General features: G+C 40.7%; 1 protein-coding gene and 1 pseudogene across 2 annotated transcripts in view; one reads left to right on the top strand and one right to left on the bottom strand.

Moving 5' to 3' along the window:
• Positions 1-16,682, top strand: part of GCH1 (GTP cyclohydrolase 1) — a 60,665-nt gene that overhangs the window by 36,904 nt on the left and 7,079 nt on the right. The window contains exons 2-3 of one of the 2 annotated variants that reach the window (XR_010123722.1): positions 136-782; positions 2,776-3,853. Coding sequence is in view for 1 of the 2 variants with exons in the window: in XM_054449147.2 (XP_054305122.1) it covers positions 136-245; positions 5,794-5,849 (166 nt within the window). In the remaining variant the exon portion in view is untranslated. Of the gene's footprint in view, positions 1-135; positions 783-2,775; positions 3,854-5,793; positions 5,850-16,682 lie in introns of those variants that run through there. The other variant, XM_054449147.2, reaches the window with a different exon arrangement.
• On the bottom strand, positions 6,198-6,313 carry LOC129013454 (U6atac minor spliceosomal RNA; annotated as a pseudogene).

Genomic DNA, 16,682 nt, shown 5'->3' with positions numbered 1-16,682 from the left:
TAGTTTTAATTTGTATTCCCTTAGTATTTTAGGGAGGATTAACGTTCGTGTGTGTTGACTGTCTCTTCGTGTTTACCCGTAATTCCGCCTTTCTGTAAGATTGGAAATGTTACTGAAGCAAGCTTCTGATTTCAGACGTCCTGAACGATGCTATATTTGACGAAGACCATGATGAGATGGTGATCGTGAAGGACATAGACATGTTTTCCATGTGTGAGCATCACTTGGTTCCATTTGTTGGAAAGGTAAGATTCTCTTTGTTGTTTCCCAGCGATTTAAAACATAATGAAAGTTTTTCAATTAGAATAATTATATTTAAAATTTTTAGCTGCCAATTCCTGATATCCCAGGTATTTACAATTATACATATATGGTTATTCTTTATTAACCTGACTAATAACTTGAAACTTAAAAAAAAAACACCAAAGTAGCAGAAGGCTCTCAGGATAAGCCTTTCATGTTAAATACCAGGTTCATAGGTTAAAATAATGAGGTTTAAGTAGCATCTCTCTCTCTCTTTTTTTTTTTTTTTTTTGTAGTTACTACAGGCTCTGAAAACCTTTACCCTTTATTTATTTATTATTAGCATCCCAGTCTAGAGATGCCCTTTATTTTAACTTGAATCATGTTTGATCCAAGATAGATATGTATATATGGCATGTCATGAGCAACAATAATTGCAGAATTTCTTGTGACAGAGGTTATGGTATTTGTGGATTTGTTTCCATTCCTTTCTATATTAGGAAAAGTGAATCTAATGCATTAGATTCCTCAGCACCTCTGTGAATTTCTTTTGTCAGAAATGTTTAGTCCTAGTCTTATGAAACTTTAGATCTAATCTAGTTTACAGGAAATCCGGAGGCTGAATGGAACAAATACAGAAGGTGGGGCACTCTGCTGAACAGCTGGCCTATTCTCTTTTCAATAGAGAATATTATGGGTGGGAGCACTATTTTAGAACAAAAGGGACTTAAGAGGTATAACCAAATGCAGTGTAAATACAAATGTGTGACTCTCCATTGGATTCCTGTTTAAACAAACCAAAAGTAAAACATTTGAGACAATTGGAGGAATTTAAATCTGAATTAGTTATTAGATGTTGTCTAGGAATGACTACTTAACATACCTTTGAGAACATGTGGTATAGAACAAAGAGTTGTCCCATTCCCCTACCCCCATCATAATTTTATTTAATTTTGACTCTTTATTAATAATCTTTAAACAGAAGACTTACAAGAAGTAGTGTTATGAATACTTATATACCCATCAACTAAAGTTAAAGTGTTAACATTTGCTTCATTTTTTTCTTTGTTAAAGTATTGTATCTTTTCACTTTTTTATGGAAATAAAATATAGACAGAAAATGCACTTAAGGGTGTTCTTACCACTTCAGAGATCAAGAACTAGAATAGGCCGACATGGTGGTTCATGCCTGTAATACCAGCACTTTGGAATGCTGAGGTAGGTGGATTGCTTGAACCCAGGAGTTCAAGACCAGCCTGGGCAACATGGTGAGACCCCATCTCTACCAAAATAAAAATAAAAATTACCTGGGCATGATGGTGCATGCCTGTACTGCCAGCTACTCGGGAGGCTGAGGTGGGAGGATGGCTTGAGTCCAAGAGGCAGGGGTTGCAGTGAGCCGAGATTGCGCCACTATATCCTAGCCTGGGCAACAGAGCCAGACTGCCAGACCCTGTCAAACAAACAAACAAACAAACAACAACAAAAACCCCACAACTAGAATATGTGTAGCATCCTGGAAGCTCACCTCATTTCTGTTCTCTTCTTAATCCCTAATCCATCCTTTGTACCAGTTTATCAATTTATAACCCTATGGATTCGTTTTCTTGTTTTTCAACTATATATAAGTGGAAAGATTCTACGACGTCTGCTCTTTGTGTCTGGCCTCTCTTGTTGTACATTGTCAGATTCATGGATGTCATTGCCTGTCATTGTAGTTTATTTTCATTGTTATATCTTATTCCATTGTACAAATATACCACAATTTATCTATTCTGCTCTTGGTGGACATTTGTATTGTTGCCTCTTTTTTTTTTTTTGCTATTACAAACAATACTGCTATCAACATTCTTTTGGAGTACATGCGCATGCATTTTTTTTTTTTTTTTTTTTTGAGACGAAGTCTCGCTCTGTCACCCAGGCTGGATTGCAGTGGCGTGGTCTCGGCTCACTGCAAGCTCCACCTCCCAGGTTCACGCCATTCTCTCACCTCAGCCTCCTGAGTAGCTGGGACTACAGGCGCCTGCCACCACGATGGCATTAGCCATTGGTTTTTGTATTTTTAGTAGAGACGGGGTTTCACCGTGTTAGCCAGGATGGTCTCGATCTCCTGACTTTGTGATCCGCCCACCTTGGCCTCCCAAAGTGCTGGGATAACAGGTGTGAGCCACCGCGCCCGGCCCTAAAATATTTTCTTACTTATCCACAGTAGCACTATCACAAAATTAACAATAATTCTTAAATAGTATCTAATAACTAATTCATATTTAAATTTCTCCAATTGTCTCAAATGTTTACTCTTGGTTTGTTTAAACAGGAATCCAGTGGAGAGTCACACATTTGTATTTACATTGCACTTGGTTATACCTGTTAAGTCCCTTTTGTTCTAAAATAGTGCTCCCACCCATAACATTCTCTATTGAAAAGAGAATAGGCTAGCTGTTCAGCAGAGCGTCCCACCTTCAGGATTTGTTTCCTTCAGCCTCTGAATTTCCTATAAACTAGATTGGATCTAAAGTTTCGTAAGACTAGGGCTAAACATTTCTGATAAAAGTAGTTCGTAAGGGCTGGGCATGGTGGCTTACGTCAGTAATCTCAGCACTTTGGGAGGCCAAGGCAGGTGGTGGATGTATCGCTTTGAGCTCAGGAGTTCGAGACCAGCCTAGGCAACATGGTGAAACCCTGTCTCTACCAAAAAAAAAAAAAAATGAAAACCAACCAACCAACCAACCAAACAAAAAAACAAGCAAAAAGTAGCTAGCGTGGTGGCATGCACCTGTGGTCTCAGCTACTCGGGAGGGTGAGGTTGGAGAATCGCTTGAACCCAGGAGGTCGAGGCTGCAGTGAGCCGAGATCACACCACTGCACTCCAGCCTGGCAAGAGAGTGAATCCCTGTCAAAAAAAAAAAAAAAAAAAAAAAAAAAGCAGTGCTTCATGAGGGTGCTGAAGACTTCATATTATATCACATCAGGGCCGAGTGAGGTGGCTCATGCCTGTAATCCCAGCGATTTGGGAAGTCAAGGTGCGAGGATAGCTTCAGGTTAGTAGTTCAAGACCAGCAAGTGAGACTGTCTCTACCACAAAATAAATTTTTTTTTTTTTAATTAACTGGGCATGGTGTGTGCATACCTGTAGTCCTAGCTACTTTTTAGGAGTCTGAGGCAGGAAGATTGCTTGAGCTCAGGAGTTTGAGGTTACAGTGAGCTATGATCATGCCACTGTACCCCAACCTGGGTGACAGAACAAGACCTTGTCTCTAAAAAGAAAAGAAGAGAAAGCAATCAGAAAACCCAGATACATCACATCAGGAGCCATATCATATCTGGTAATCCTGCAATTAATAATGAAGGAATCTTTGAAAGGAAATCTATTGGTAAGCAAATTAGACACAGAAAGCCTATGACTTGTTCAAGAGGATAGAGAGAGTTAGTGGCTTGGCTGTAGCCAGATCCAAGGCACTGATTCTGTATTCAGCCTGTCACCATTTTATCCTGTCACTTTCTGCTATTACTTCCTCAGTGTTTGTGTTTTTGCTACCTTTGTTTAAAAAATATATTATTTAGTGATTTTTTTTTTTTTGAGACAGTTTTGCTCTTGTTGCCTAGATTGGAGTGCAGTGGTGCGATCTCAGCTCACTGCAACCTCTGCCTCCCAGGTTCAAGCAATTCTTCTGCTTCAGCCTCTCGAATAGCTGGGATTACAGGCACCCGCCACCACGCCTGGCTAATTTTTGTATTTTTAGTAGAGATGGGGTCTCACCATGTTGGCCAGGCTGGTCTTGAACTCCTGACCTCAGGCAGTCCACCCAAAGTGTTGGGATTACAGGCGTGAGCCACCACTCCTGGCCTATTTAGTGATTTTGTGAAATGGACATTTAAATTACCTAGGATCTTAAGACCAAAAATAGTATAAACAATAAACAAATTCTATGTCTGCATAGAAATGTAAAAATTTCAGACAGCATAGAAGACCTTGGTTCATGGGAAAGTTTTAACTCTCTAATTTTTCTCTGAAATACTCAATGTTCAGGTGCTATTTTACTTTTTCCTCTTGCCAACCAGGAAGGCAATGAGGTGGACTTCTCAAACTCCTAAAGCGTAGTGCCAATGGATGGGGAAAAAAATCGCTAAGTACTACTAGATCAATTATGTGAATAGTAAGTGAACAATGAAAACAGTGTTGGCAAACCATGATGCCGTTGAGTCTCTGATTTTATATTTGGTTAATTAATTGCCTACAAGTGACCATTTACTCTATTAATCTTTTCAGAGAACTAATGTTTTTCGTACGTAGTATTTGGCCCAAAAAGAGTAACTTTTATATTTGATATTAATTGATGCCATTTAAGATGACAGAAATGGCCTGGCTGTGTATTGGGTCCTTTAAAACTTGGTTCTTAGGGTGCAGGTTCTTGCCAAGCCATGGCGGTAGCCGTGCCCTTTTTCTCCTGTTAGGAAGATGGGGCCGGGCGCGGTGGCTCACGCCTGTAATCCCAACACTTTGGGAGGCCGAGGCGGGCAGATCACGAGGTCAGGAGATCGAAACCATCCTGGCTAACACGGTGAAACCCCATCTCTACTAAAAATACAAAAAATTAGCTGGGTGTGGTGGCGGGCACCTGTAGTCTAGCTACTCAGGAGGCTGAGGCAGGAGAATTGCTTGAACCTGGGAGGCGGAGCTTGCAGTGAGCTGAGACTGGGCCACTGTACTCCAGCCTAGGCAACAGAGTGAGACTCCATCTCAAAAAAAAAAAAAAAAAAAAAAAAAAGGAAGATGGTGCGCTCTCTAGCAGCTTAGAAATCAGGAAGCCAAGCACAAAAGGGCGTGGAGACCTTCTGTGCTGCAGGGCTTTGCGGTGGGATCTTAAGGCTGCTGTGATGTGTAGCATGGCAGTACTTATGCTTACAGTTTTTGCCATTTAAAGGAGGCTTTCCTGTGTACATTTTAATGTTGCTATGAGATAATTTGCCTTTTCTTGAGAATGTTTCTCCTCCATAAAGAAGAAACTTTCAGATTTGTGTCAAGAGTTCAACTTCACAGGTAAGTGTCAGGGCCATGCAATTGACTCTTGAACAACATGAATTTGAACTGCATGGGTCCACTTAGACATGGCTTTTTTTCAAGCAAACACTGATAAAAAATTCTACAGTATTTGCAGGATACAAAACCTGTATAGATGGAGGGGCAACTTTTCATATATGCAGGTTCTGCAGGGCCAACTGCAGGACTTGAGTATGTAGGATTTGGGTATACACGGGGGTCCTGGAAGCAATCTCCTGCATTTACCAATGGACAACTGTACAAGTTTGTTATTTGATTAACAGACTCATACTTACATATTTTGCTTTTACTGCATTTATGTAATTTTAAAAATATGTATATAAATGTTTCATTTTCTAAGTCTTAACAGTTCCAGATGTTTTCAAGGTAATACACTGTCGTGATAAATTACATATAAGTATACTATATTCTTTCTATATTTCCTTATTTTGTCACAAAAAAGCCACTGTATTTTCACTCAGCTCATGATTTCCGTCTCTTCTCTGAAGGTCCATATTGGTTATCTTCCTAACAAGCAAGTCCTTGGCCTCAGCAAACTTGCGAGGTAAGTGTGACTGTGCAGTGAACAAGAATACAGGTTTATAGGACCTGTCCTCATCTGCTGAGAATCTCTCATCAGGCTTTCTCTCTTTACCTGTATGGATCTAACTTGGAAGTCATATTGCAACTTAAAGACTTGGAGGGTCTGAAACACAGATGCCCCTTCCTTCTTGTCCCCTACTGCCTGCTTCCTCTTCCACTTCCCACCCTTTCTTCCATAGATACATACATCCTGGAAGTCTCAGCTCACCTCTTTCTCTGCAGAGCCTTCTCTGACTGGAGAGGTCCTGAGCTTACCTTCAGTCCAGCCCCATCCTTTAAGGGGGGTTTAGCTAAGAGTGAGGGGTTGGGGAAGAAGCTGGGCAGGGGTCTAGCTGCAGTGCTCTGCTGTCAGACTTGTTGTCAGGCCTGAGGTTTCTTCTATCCTTGTCAAGGGGAGTGTTCACCTTCTTTCCTTTCATACAACACTGCTTTCAGACTTGTAATGAAACTTCCCTGTGGGATCCCCAGCCTCAACCCTGCCTTGCTCTGCACTGGATGCCTCCAGGCATATCTCAGGTGTCCTGCAGGCCAGTCCATTCACATCTAGGTTCTTTGTTTCTGCAAACACAAGACTGCCTGCCTTGGCTTTGCACAGCTTTATTCTGATACAGTGTTCGCTCTCCTCGCTCTCATTTCTCTTTCCTGCTACAATCTTCTTTTCTGTTCTTTATCCTGTGGGTTCATGCCTTAAAAAATTCCCTTACTGCCTTTTTTATTTGGGTTTTAGGAGAGGTGATGTACATACGCATTCTTCTGTGTTTAACTAGAAGTCAACATGGGGGTTTGTGTTCAGATATCTCTGGTAGGCCCCAGCCAACAATATTTTATTGCCCTTAAATATCCTTGTTGTTTCTTCGTATAAAGTTAGTGAATTTTGGGTGATGGAGGAAATACTGGGAGGTGTATGTTTGTGTGTGTAGAGAGAGAGAAAGTTAAGAACAAGATGAAGGGGTGGGGTAAAGTGTTCCTACTCTTTTTTTTTTTTTCAAAAATAATCAAGCTAAGTTTGAATAACTTGAGGTTATACTGACCATATCATAATTGAAATAAATGAGTCTCGGCCAGGTGCCATCTTTCACACCTGTAATCCCAGCACTTTGGGAGGCTGTGGCGGGCGGATCACTTGAGATCAGGAGTTTGAGACCAGCCTCACCAACATGGTGAAACCCCATCTCTACTCAAAATACAAAAATTAGCTGGGCGTGGTGGTGCACACCTGTAATCCCAGCTAATCAGGAGGCTGAGGCAGGAGAACTGCTTGAACCCAGGAGGCAGAGGTTGCAATGAGCCGAGATTGTGCACTACACTCCAGACTGGGTGATGGAGTGAGACCCTATCTCAAAAAAAAAAAAAATAAAAGAAGAGGAATAAATAAGTCTCTGTGACCAGCTGACTGTGCTGTGGCTCTGATGTGTTCCTGTTTCTTTATGCAGGTCCTGGGATTTCACACAGTTGTGAAATGGTGGTCCTGATATTTCTCAATTCTGTGTTGGAATCTGTAAAAACTACCCCAGCAATCTGACACCTGCCCTCTAAAGTTGTTCCTTTTACTTTGTTTTCACTTCCACTTTCTCATTCATTTCCTCTGGGGATCAATAAGAAAGTGGATAGAAGAGACAAATTTAACTTCCCCAGTTTCTGACCTCATTCCTGCTCAGCTATTTTGCTATTAGATAGGGCTGCTTAGCACCATGAAAGAATATTATATCATAGCTGTAATTGCTTCACTGGAATAAGGCTCTTAGCACAAATCCAGAAACATTCTGGCTGCTTGCGTGTGATCCATCCCTGGTGGCAGTGCTGAAAAGTTGCTGAGAAAAAGTGTATTGGTAGTGATTAGGAGTAATTAATCTTACTATAATTTTTATTAACAACTCCCTTCCCAGTAACTTACTCTCAACTAATAATGTATTAAACCGGGTTGGGGGAGGGGGGAGGGATAGCATTAGGAGATATAACTAATGCTAAATGACGAGTTAATGGGTGCAGCACACAAGCATGGCACATGTATACATATGTAACTAACCTGCACATTGTGCACATGTACCCTAAAACTTAAAGTATAATAATAATAATAAAAAATAATGTATTAAACCAATTTCATGTCAACTGTGAGTAAAAGTATCTTTACTAAAATTGGTTATTCTTACAGTTTTATAATACACAGTCTAAGTAAAATCAGCATGCTCACTGTGCAAACATAGCTGTAGGCCCAGTCCCCTGGGGCCCTCCCTGTCAGCAAGATTGCTAACCCTATACCTTGCCCATATAGAAATTCCGGCACTGCTGATGCCTATAACAGACTGTCCATATGTGAAAGGTGTAATGGATAGTTTCATAATGTAAAAAAGCTTGGCAGATCAACATTAGGCCTTGGTCTTAATGTGTAACAGCGTTCTCTGAAAAACCAACTGTTGATCATGATTAACACTTTATGGGAAATGGACTCTTGAGTGATTCAGTGAGATCATACAATAAATGGCAACCTGGTGGTAGAAGGAAATAATCTTAGTTATTTCCTTTCCAAGTGAAAGGAAAAGATCTCAAATAATTAAGCTTTTATGAAACAATACAAAGGAGTTGATTATTAGCATGGGGATTTGTCCTTAGACTAATAGGATTAAAATTTAAGAATAAAATGGAACATTAAGCCAAAGAACCAAGTGTATGTTGCTTTCGGATATTTTGCAAAAAATTTGAATAAAGAGTCTATTAAATAGAAAAGAAGACTAAGATTTTATCCAACTACTTATTCCTTATAAGAAGTAAGAATATTTAGGGAATGAAGAGGAATGAAAGCTGAATGTCTTAGCAAAACTTCACCTCTCATTTTAATCTTGTATGTGAAGTTTGTTATATGCTTGCCTTTAAATGAATGACCTTTCAGTGCCAGTGAAGTCAAATATCAAGCAGTAAAGCCTTAAGTAACAAGAAAATGCCAGAAGTGAGTTGATCTGGCTCAACTCTAGTAGAATTCTAGAATAAACTTAGTTTGAATAGAACTTTCTTTTGTTGCTGAAAAGCCATTGAACATGTATTCATTTTCTTCCCTTAGAAATAACTGAGCCTCGGCTGGGTGAGGTGGCTCATGCCTGTAATCCAGCACTTTGGGAGGCCGAGGTGGGCAGATCACTTGAGGTCAGGAGTTCGAGACCAGCCTGGCCAACATGGTGAAACCCCGTCTCTACTAAAAATACCAAAATTAGCAGGGCGTGGTAGCATGCGCCTGTAATCCCAGCTACTTGGGAGGCTGAGATGGAAGAATCGCTCGAACCTGGGAGGCGGAGGTTGCAGTGAGCAGAGATTTCACCACTGCACTTCAGTCTCGTGACAGAGCAAGACTCTGTGTCACCAAAAATAAATAAATAAATAAATAAATAAATAAATAAATAAATAATTGAGTGAACGTACGAAATCTTGAATTTAGAGTTGTAGTATCTCAGGTAGCCATGGCTGACCTGTTGGGTGGGCGCTGTGCCAGCTATTGTGGAGGCTAAAGAAGCAGGACATGGCAGCCACCCTCAAGGAGAGTGCGCAGGGCAAGACTGCAAGTGCCATGGAAATGCCTGCTGTAGCTCCAAGTTCAGAGGAGCCATGATGGCTGTGGCCTGGCAGGTGAATAGACCTGGAGGTGGAGGGATGAGCAGAATTCTAAATGGGGGAGAAATTTCTCTAGGTATAGTTAATGCATGAGCAAAGACCAGTCAGAGCGTAGGAGCAAGGCCTATTCCAGTGGATGGGAACCAGATTGACTGGTGGAAGTAAGAGTTAAGTGAGGTGGGTATTAGATTACAGACGGAGCAGTCTTTTTTTTTTTTTTTTTTCTTTTTTGACTGTAAAAGCAACATACCATTTAAATACAAATGAGTGAATAAAGTGAAAACTTTTTTTTACCTATTTTCATTCCCCAGAATTAGAACTAGAGATTTCTTTCACTATCCTTCTGGAAAATATTTATGCAAGCACAAACATAAGATCATATCTTATATTCTGTACTACAACTTGCTTTTTTAAATTTTATTTTATTTTGTGTTTTTTTGAGATGGAGTCTTGCTCTGTCGGCCAGGCTGGAGTGCAGTGGTGCGATTTCGGCTCACTGCAACCTCTGCCTCCTGGGTTCAAGTGATTCTCCTGCCTCAGCCTCCCCAGTAGCTGGGATTACTGACGCGCACCACCATGCCTGGCTAATTTTTGTATTTTCAGTAAAGACAGCGTTTCTCCATGTTGGCCAAGCTGGCCTCGAACTCCTGGCCTCAAGTGATCAGCCTGCCTTGGCTCCCAAAGTGCTAGGATTACAGGCATGAGTCACTGCACCCAGCCAGCTATTTTTTTTTTTTTTTTTTGAGACAGGGTCTTTCTCTGTCGCCCAGGCTGGAGTGCAGTGGCACTATCTGGGCTCACTGCAGCCTCCACCTCCTGTGTTCAAGCGATTCTCCTGCCTCAGCCTCCTGAGTAGCTGGGATTACAGGTGTGTACCATCACACATAGCTAATTTTTGTATTTTTAGTAGAGATGGGGTTTCAACATGTTGGCAAGACTGGTCTTGAACTCCTAACCTCAGGTGATCTGCTCGCTCCAGCCTCCCAAAGTGCTGGGATTACGGGAGTGAGCCACCGCGCCCGGCCCTGGCCAGCTTTTTAAAAATTTAAAATACCTTGAAGTTCTTTGGACATCTTTTAGTCCAAAAAGTCCAAGTTTCTTTTCATAGCTACCTAATATTTCTTTGATTAATAAAATTCATTTAACCAGTGTTTGCTATAGATAAGTACAGTTTGCAGTTTGAGACTTGCCAAAAAGTAAAAAGGTACCCTGGTGAACAAATTTTATTATCTTTGTGTGCTTTGAATCTATCTGAAGTATAAATTACTAGTATGGAACTTGATGGGTAAAGGGTAGCTGAATTTTTGATATTATGAAATTGCTCTCCAAAGAGACCATGCCAGTTTATACTCTAATAAATAGATACATAGGTAAAGGGTGGTATATGTTTCTCCACACTTTGGCCAACACTGAGTTTCATCACACTTTTAAATCTTTGCCAAACTGATAAGTAAAAAATAGTATCTATTTTAATTTGCATTTCCTTAATAGAGCGAGGTTGAATCTATTCAGACACTTCCTGTTCTTAGCTCCAGTATTAATTTTTCCACTGAGTTATTTGTCTTTTTATTCTTGGTTTGCACAAGCTCTGAATGTTAAAGCAGTCAGGTCAGGTGCTACAGACAATGCTTCCCAGCTCGTCATTTGTCTTTTGATTTTGCTTGATAGTATTATATTTCCATAAAGAAGTTTAAAACTTTTCTGTAGTCACAAACTTTTTTTTTTTTTTTTGTACCTGTATGGCCACATTATTATATTTAAATCTTTGCTCCATCTGGAGTGTATTTTGGGGTGAGGAGTGAGGCAGAACCCATCCACTGCTGTGTGTGCTCGCTGCCCGGCAGGCGCAGCACCCCCACTCCCTGCCTTCCTGCCCTCCCTGCTGCAGGTCTTTGCTGGGCCTTTCTTATCTTCCTCCTGGAGGGAATGTTAAGCTCCTGCCTCCTCCCTGCCTCTCATCTCTGAGGGTCCTTCAGTCCGCCCTCATGAGCTGCTGGGATGTTCTTTCTAAAGTGTGCATTGGATCATGCTGCTCTTTTGGTGGCTGGCCACAGCTTTTCAGATAAAGTCCAAACTCCTTATTTAGAATAATTTAAAAAAAGCCAAAGAGCAGAAATCACAAATCTACAAGTTGAGAATCTTGTATCATAGGTTGCTGGGGAGTCTGATATCTAGGAATGAGACAATATGTAACTAAAAATATGCTTTATAAATCTTTACATCTTGATGAATACGGTTTTTAAAAAGGTGGGGAGAGAAAGGAATGGACCAAGAGTTTGAAAGCCTGCATACATTAATAACCATTAGAAAAGGTCAAATTAATGATTTGGGAGTAAGTGCCTGGACTCAGTCAGTTTTATAAGTGTTCTTTCAAGCTTTCAAGTAACCACTAATTTTGCATGTGTATAAATAATTCAAGAGCGTAGAAAAACCTGTGAAGTGTCAATTAATTTGATGAAGCTGCCTATTCTTGATAACAAAGCCTGATAAGCCTAGCATTAAAAAAAATGATAGGCAAATCTCACTGATTAATGTAGTTGTAAGAATCTTAAAATGTCAGGGTAGTATAGAAGTACTGTTTTCAACATGACCCAGGGATGTTTAGTCCAAGAATGTAAGAATGGTTTAGATTAAAATTGACAACTACTGATGCTGGGTGTGGTGAACTAGATTTTAATAATGCCCCTCTTGGCACAGCATATCAAGATGTAATGCATATGTACATTTTACACTTTGGGGGAAGCATGAGGCAATTCTAGTGAGAATCCACTAGAATTAGCATTAAAGCCAAAGTCTGGATTCTGTCCTCCCTATTCCCATCCCAAATCAAGGACGATACTTACCTATTAGCATTATTCTAGGAAGAGCAGGAAAAAGAAAAAAGAACTCGTAGACACATTCATAAAGTTTGGGATCAGAATTAGTACTACCTGTGTGGCCTTCAAAAAATCAAATGGAATAATTTAGTTTCAAACGACCCCATAAGGCCGGGCATGGTGGATCATGCCTATGATCCCAGCACTTTGGGAGGCTGAGGCAGGTGGGTCACCTGAGGTCAAGAGTTTGAGACCAGCCTGACCAGCATGGTGAAACCCCATCTCTACTAAAAATACAAAAATTAGCTGGGCATGGTGGCACACGCCTGTAGTCCCAGCTACTCAGGAGGCTGAGGCAGGAGAATTGCTTGAACCCGGGAGGTGGAGGTTGCAGTGAGCTGAGATCGCACCATTGCACTCCAGCCTGGGCAAGAGCAAAAACTCTGTCTCAAAAATAAATAAATAAAAATAAATAAAACGTCCCCATAGAGGCATCCTTGCAGGCAGCTAGCAGAGACTAGTGCAAGTTCTCTGATGCGCTTTTATCCAGGCTTGAAAGGATACCCAAAGATGAAGTTCCAAGGAGTACCATGAGTCGAGTCAGACAAACATGGTGGAAGAGGGCAGATAGTAGAGTTGTCAGAGATAGGATATAAAACAAGTACAGTAAGTCCTCACTTTACGTTGTCGATGGGTTCTTGGAGACTGCAACTTGAAGCGAAATGACTTCAGGCAAAGTGGCATATAGCAGTCCTGGAATAATGTTGTTTCATTCAATGTCATTTCATTATGATTGAGAAAAAAAAATTTTCTCGCTGGGACCCACTGTCTGTGTGGAGTTTGCATGTTTTCTCCCACATCTGCGAGTTTTCTCCAGGTGCTTCAGTTTCCTCCCACATTCCAAAGACGCACACGTTAGGTCATTTGGCGTATCTGATCTGAGTGGTCCCAGTCTGAGTGAGAGTAGGTGGATGTGTGTGCCCTGTGATGGGATGGTGTCCTGTCCAGGGTCACTTCCTGCCTTGTACCCTGAACTGCTGGGAAAAGCTCCAGCCACTTGAGACCTTGAACTGGAATAATTGAGGGAATCAATATTGTTCCATTAATCTTTCTTAAATGTATGTATCGCTCACATTTATTTTAGTGTTTCATATTACAAGTGTTTCTGTGTTTATTTGGAAGTTTGTTGACGATTTTGTGACCAGAAATATGCTGTAGGAGCTTAACTCTTATTATATCAATTAGCCTAGGGTAAAATTTGTTTTGTTCTCAGTGTTTTAGTAAAGTCATAGATTCCGAGAACCTGTCGACCTTGAGCAAGGACTTACTATATATTAAAAAATAGGCTGGGCGCAGTGGCTCACGCCTTTAATCTCAGCACTTTGGGAGGCCGAGGTGGGCAGATCACCTGAGGTCAGTAGTTCAAGACCAGCCTGGCCAACATGGTGAAACACCATCTCTACTAAAAATACAAAAATTACTATTGTGAGTAGTGCCACAATAAACATGTGTGTGCATGTGTCTTTATAGCAGCATGATTTATAATCCTTTGGTTATATACCCAGTAATGGGATGGCTGGGTCAAATGGTATTTCTAGTTCTAGATCCTTGAGGAATCGCCACACCATCTTCCACAATGGTTGAACTAGTTTACAGTCCCACCAACAGTGTAAAAGTGTTCCTATTTCCCCACATCCTCTCCAGCACCTGTTGTTTCCTGACTTTTTAATAATCGCCATTCTAACTGGTGTAAGATGGTATCTCATTGTGGTTTTGATTTGCATTTCTCTGATGGCCAGTGATGATGAGCATTTTTTCATGTGTCTGTTGTCTGCATAAATGTCTTCTTTTGAGAAGTGTCTGTTCATATCCTTTGCCCACTTTTTGATGGGGTTGTTTGATTTTTTCTTGTAAATTTGTTTAAGTTCGTTGTAGATTCTGGATATTAGCCCTTTGTCAGATGGGTAGATCATAAAAATTTTCTCCCATTCTGTAGGTTGCCTGTTTACTCTGATGGTAGTTTCTTTCGCTGTGCAGAAGCTCTTTAGTTTAATTAGATCCCATCTGTCAGTTTTGGCTTTTGTTGCCATTGCTTTTGGTGTTTTAGTCATGAAGTCATTGCCCATGCCTATGTCCTGAATGGTATTGTCTAGGTTTTCTTCTAGGGTTTTTATGGTTTTAGGTCTAATATTTAAGTGTTTAATCCATCTTGAATTAATTTTTTGTATAAGGTGTAAGGAAGGGATCCAGTTTCAGCTTTCTACATATGGCTAGCCAGTTTTCCCAGCACCGTTTATGTTTTCTGCGTTTCTTGTTTTTGTCAGGTTTGTCAAAGATCAGATGGTTGTAGATGTGTGGTATAATTTCTGAGGGCTCTGTTCTGTTCCACTAGTCTATATCTCTGTTTTGGTGCCAGTACCATGCTATTTTGGTTACTGTAGCCTTGTAGTATAGTTTGAAGTCAGGTAGTGTGATGCCTCCAGCACATGCACACGTATGTTTATTGCAGCACTTTTCACAATAGCAAAGACTTGGAACCAACCCAGATGTCCATCAGTGATAGACTGGATTAAGAAAATGTGGCACTTATACACCATGGAATACTATGCAGCCATAACAAAGGATGAGTTCATGTCCTTTGTAGGGACATGGATGAAGCTGGAAACCATCATTCTGAGCAAACTATCGCAAGGACAGAAAACCAAACACTGCATGTTCTCACTCATAGGTGACAATTGAACAATGAGAACACTTGGACACAGCACAGGGTGGGGAACACACACTGGGGCCTGTCGTGGGGTGGGGGGAGGGGGGAGGGATAACATTAGGAGATATACCTAATGTAAGTGATGAGTTAATGAGTGCAGCACACCAACGTGGCACTTGTATACATATGTAACAAACCTGCAAGTTGTGCACATGTACCCTAGAACTTAAAGTATAATAATCATTAAAAAAAAAAACAAATTAGCTGGATGTGGTGGCGGGTGCCTCTAATCCCAGCTACTTGGGAGGCTGAGGCAGGAGAAATGCTCGAACCAGGGAGGCAGAGGTTGCAGTGAGCTGAGATTGCACCATTGCACTCGAGCCTGGGTGACAAGAGGGAGACTCTGTCTCAGGAAAAAAAAAAAAAAAAAAGGACCTACTATATATATAAAAAAATTGACAAAGGAGACCGGGCACGGTGGCTCACACCTTTAATCCCAGCACTTTGGGAGGCCAAGGCAGGTGGATCATGAGGTCAGGAGTTCAAGACTGGCCTGGCCAACATGGTGAAACCCTGTCTCTACTAAAAATACAAAAATTAGCTGGGTGTGGTGGCAGGCACCTGTAATCCCAGCTACTTGGGAAGCTGAGGCAGAGAATTGCTTGAATGTGGGAGGTGGAGGTTCCAATGAGCTAGGATTGTGCTGCTGCACTCCAGCCCGGGCAACAGAGCAAGACTCCGTGCCAAAAAACAAACAAAAAAAAATTGACAAAGGGATAAGAAACTTGCAGAATTAGCCAGGCAGATTGGAAAGAGGATGAAATATAACTTTTAGAAATTAGAAAAATGAAACTGAAGTCCAATATACTCATTAAATAGATTAGACATAGATTAAATACAGTGATTGGGAAGAAAGGTCTAAAGAAATTGTGCTGAATGCAACACAAAGACAGATAGAAAATATGAATGAGAATTTAAGAAACATGGAAGACTGGGAGGGTATAATATGCCCTTAATTGAAATTCCTGGAGATAACAGAGGCAGTGTGCTAGATGCAATGTTAGAGAAGATAATGGCTAAAAAAGTTTCTAGAACACATGCAAAATATCGGTCTTCAGAAAGCCTAATAAATTCCAAATAAGTCAAATTTAATCCCTGCTTGGGTAAAACATAGTAAATTGCAGCGTATACTTATAAAATATAGTTAATATAAAAGCAGCCACAGAAAGAAATATCGATTATCTAAAAGGCAACAGCAGTTACACTGAATTGGTTTGCCAACAGCAATACTGAAGGGCAGATAGATATCAGTGTCAAACTAGAATTGCGTTCCCAGCGAATATCTCTCAACAAATTATCTTTCAAGAATGACAGCAAAATAAAGATTTTTTTTTTTAAATCTAGGGAAGCTGCATGACATGCTGAAAAGATGTGTTAGGTTTCACATTTACTCCTCACTTGAAAAAGAAAACTAATAAACTAGGGTTTAGAAATAATAAGCTCTCAGAGCACAGAGAGCATGTTCACCATATAATCACATACATAGTAGGCACTCAGTAAAAATCTATGGGAATGTTCCTCCTGCCGTGAGAGCAGCTGTCTGCCAGAAGCAGGCAGACACTGTGGGTGGTAGTGAAATCCTAGAGGCATTCCTGTTGAAGTGTGGAGCAAA

This window comes from Pongo pygmaeus, chromosome 15 (genome assembly GCF_028885625.2).
Source record: "Pongo pygmaeus isolate AG05252 chromosome 15, NHGRI_mPonPyg2-v2.0_pri, whole genome shotgun sequence".
Classification (NCBI taxonomy): Eukaryota; Metazoa; Chordata; class Mammalia; order Primates; family Hominidae; genus Pongo; species Pongo pygmaeus.
The sequence above is the reverse complement of the archived record's forward strand: the minus strand, read 5'-3'. Positions and strand labels throughout refer to the sequence as shown.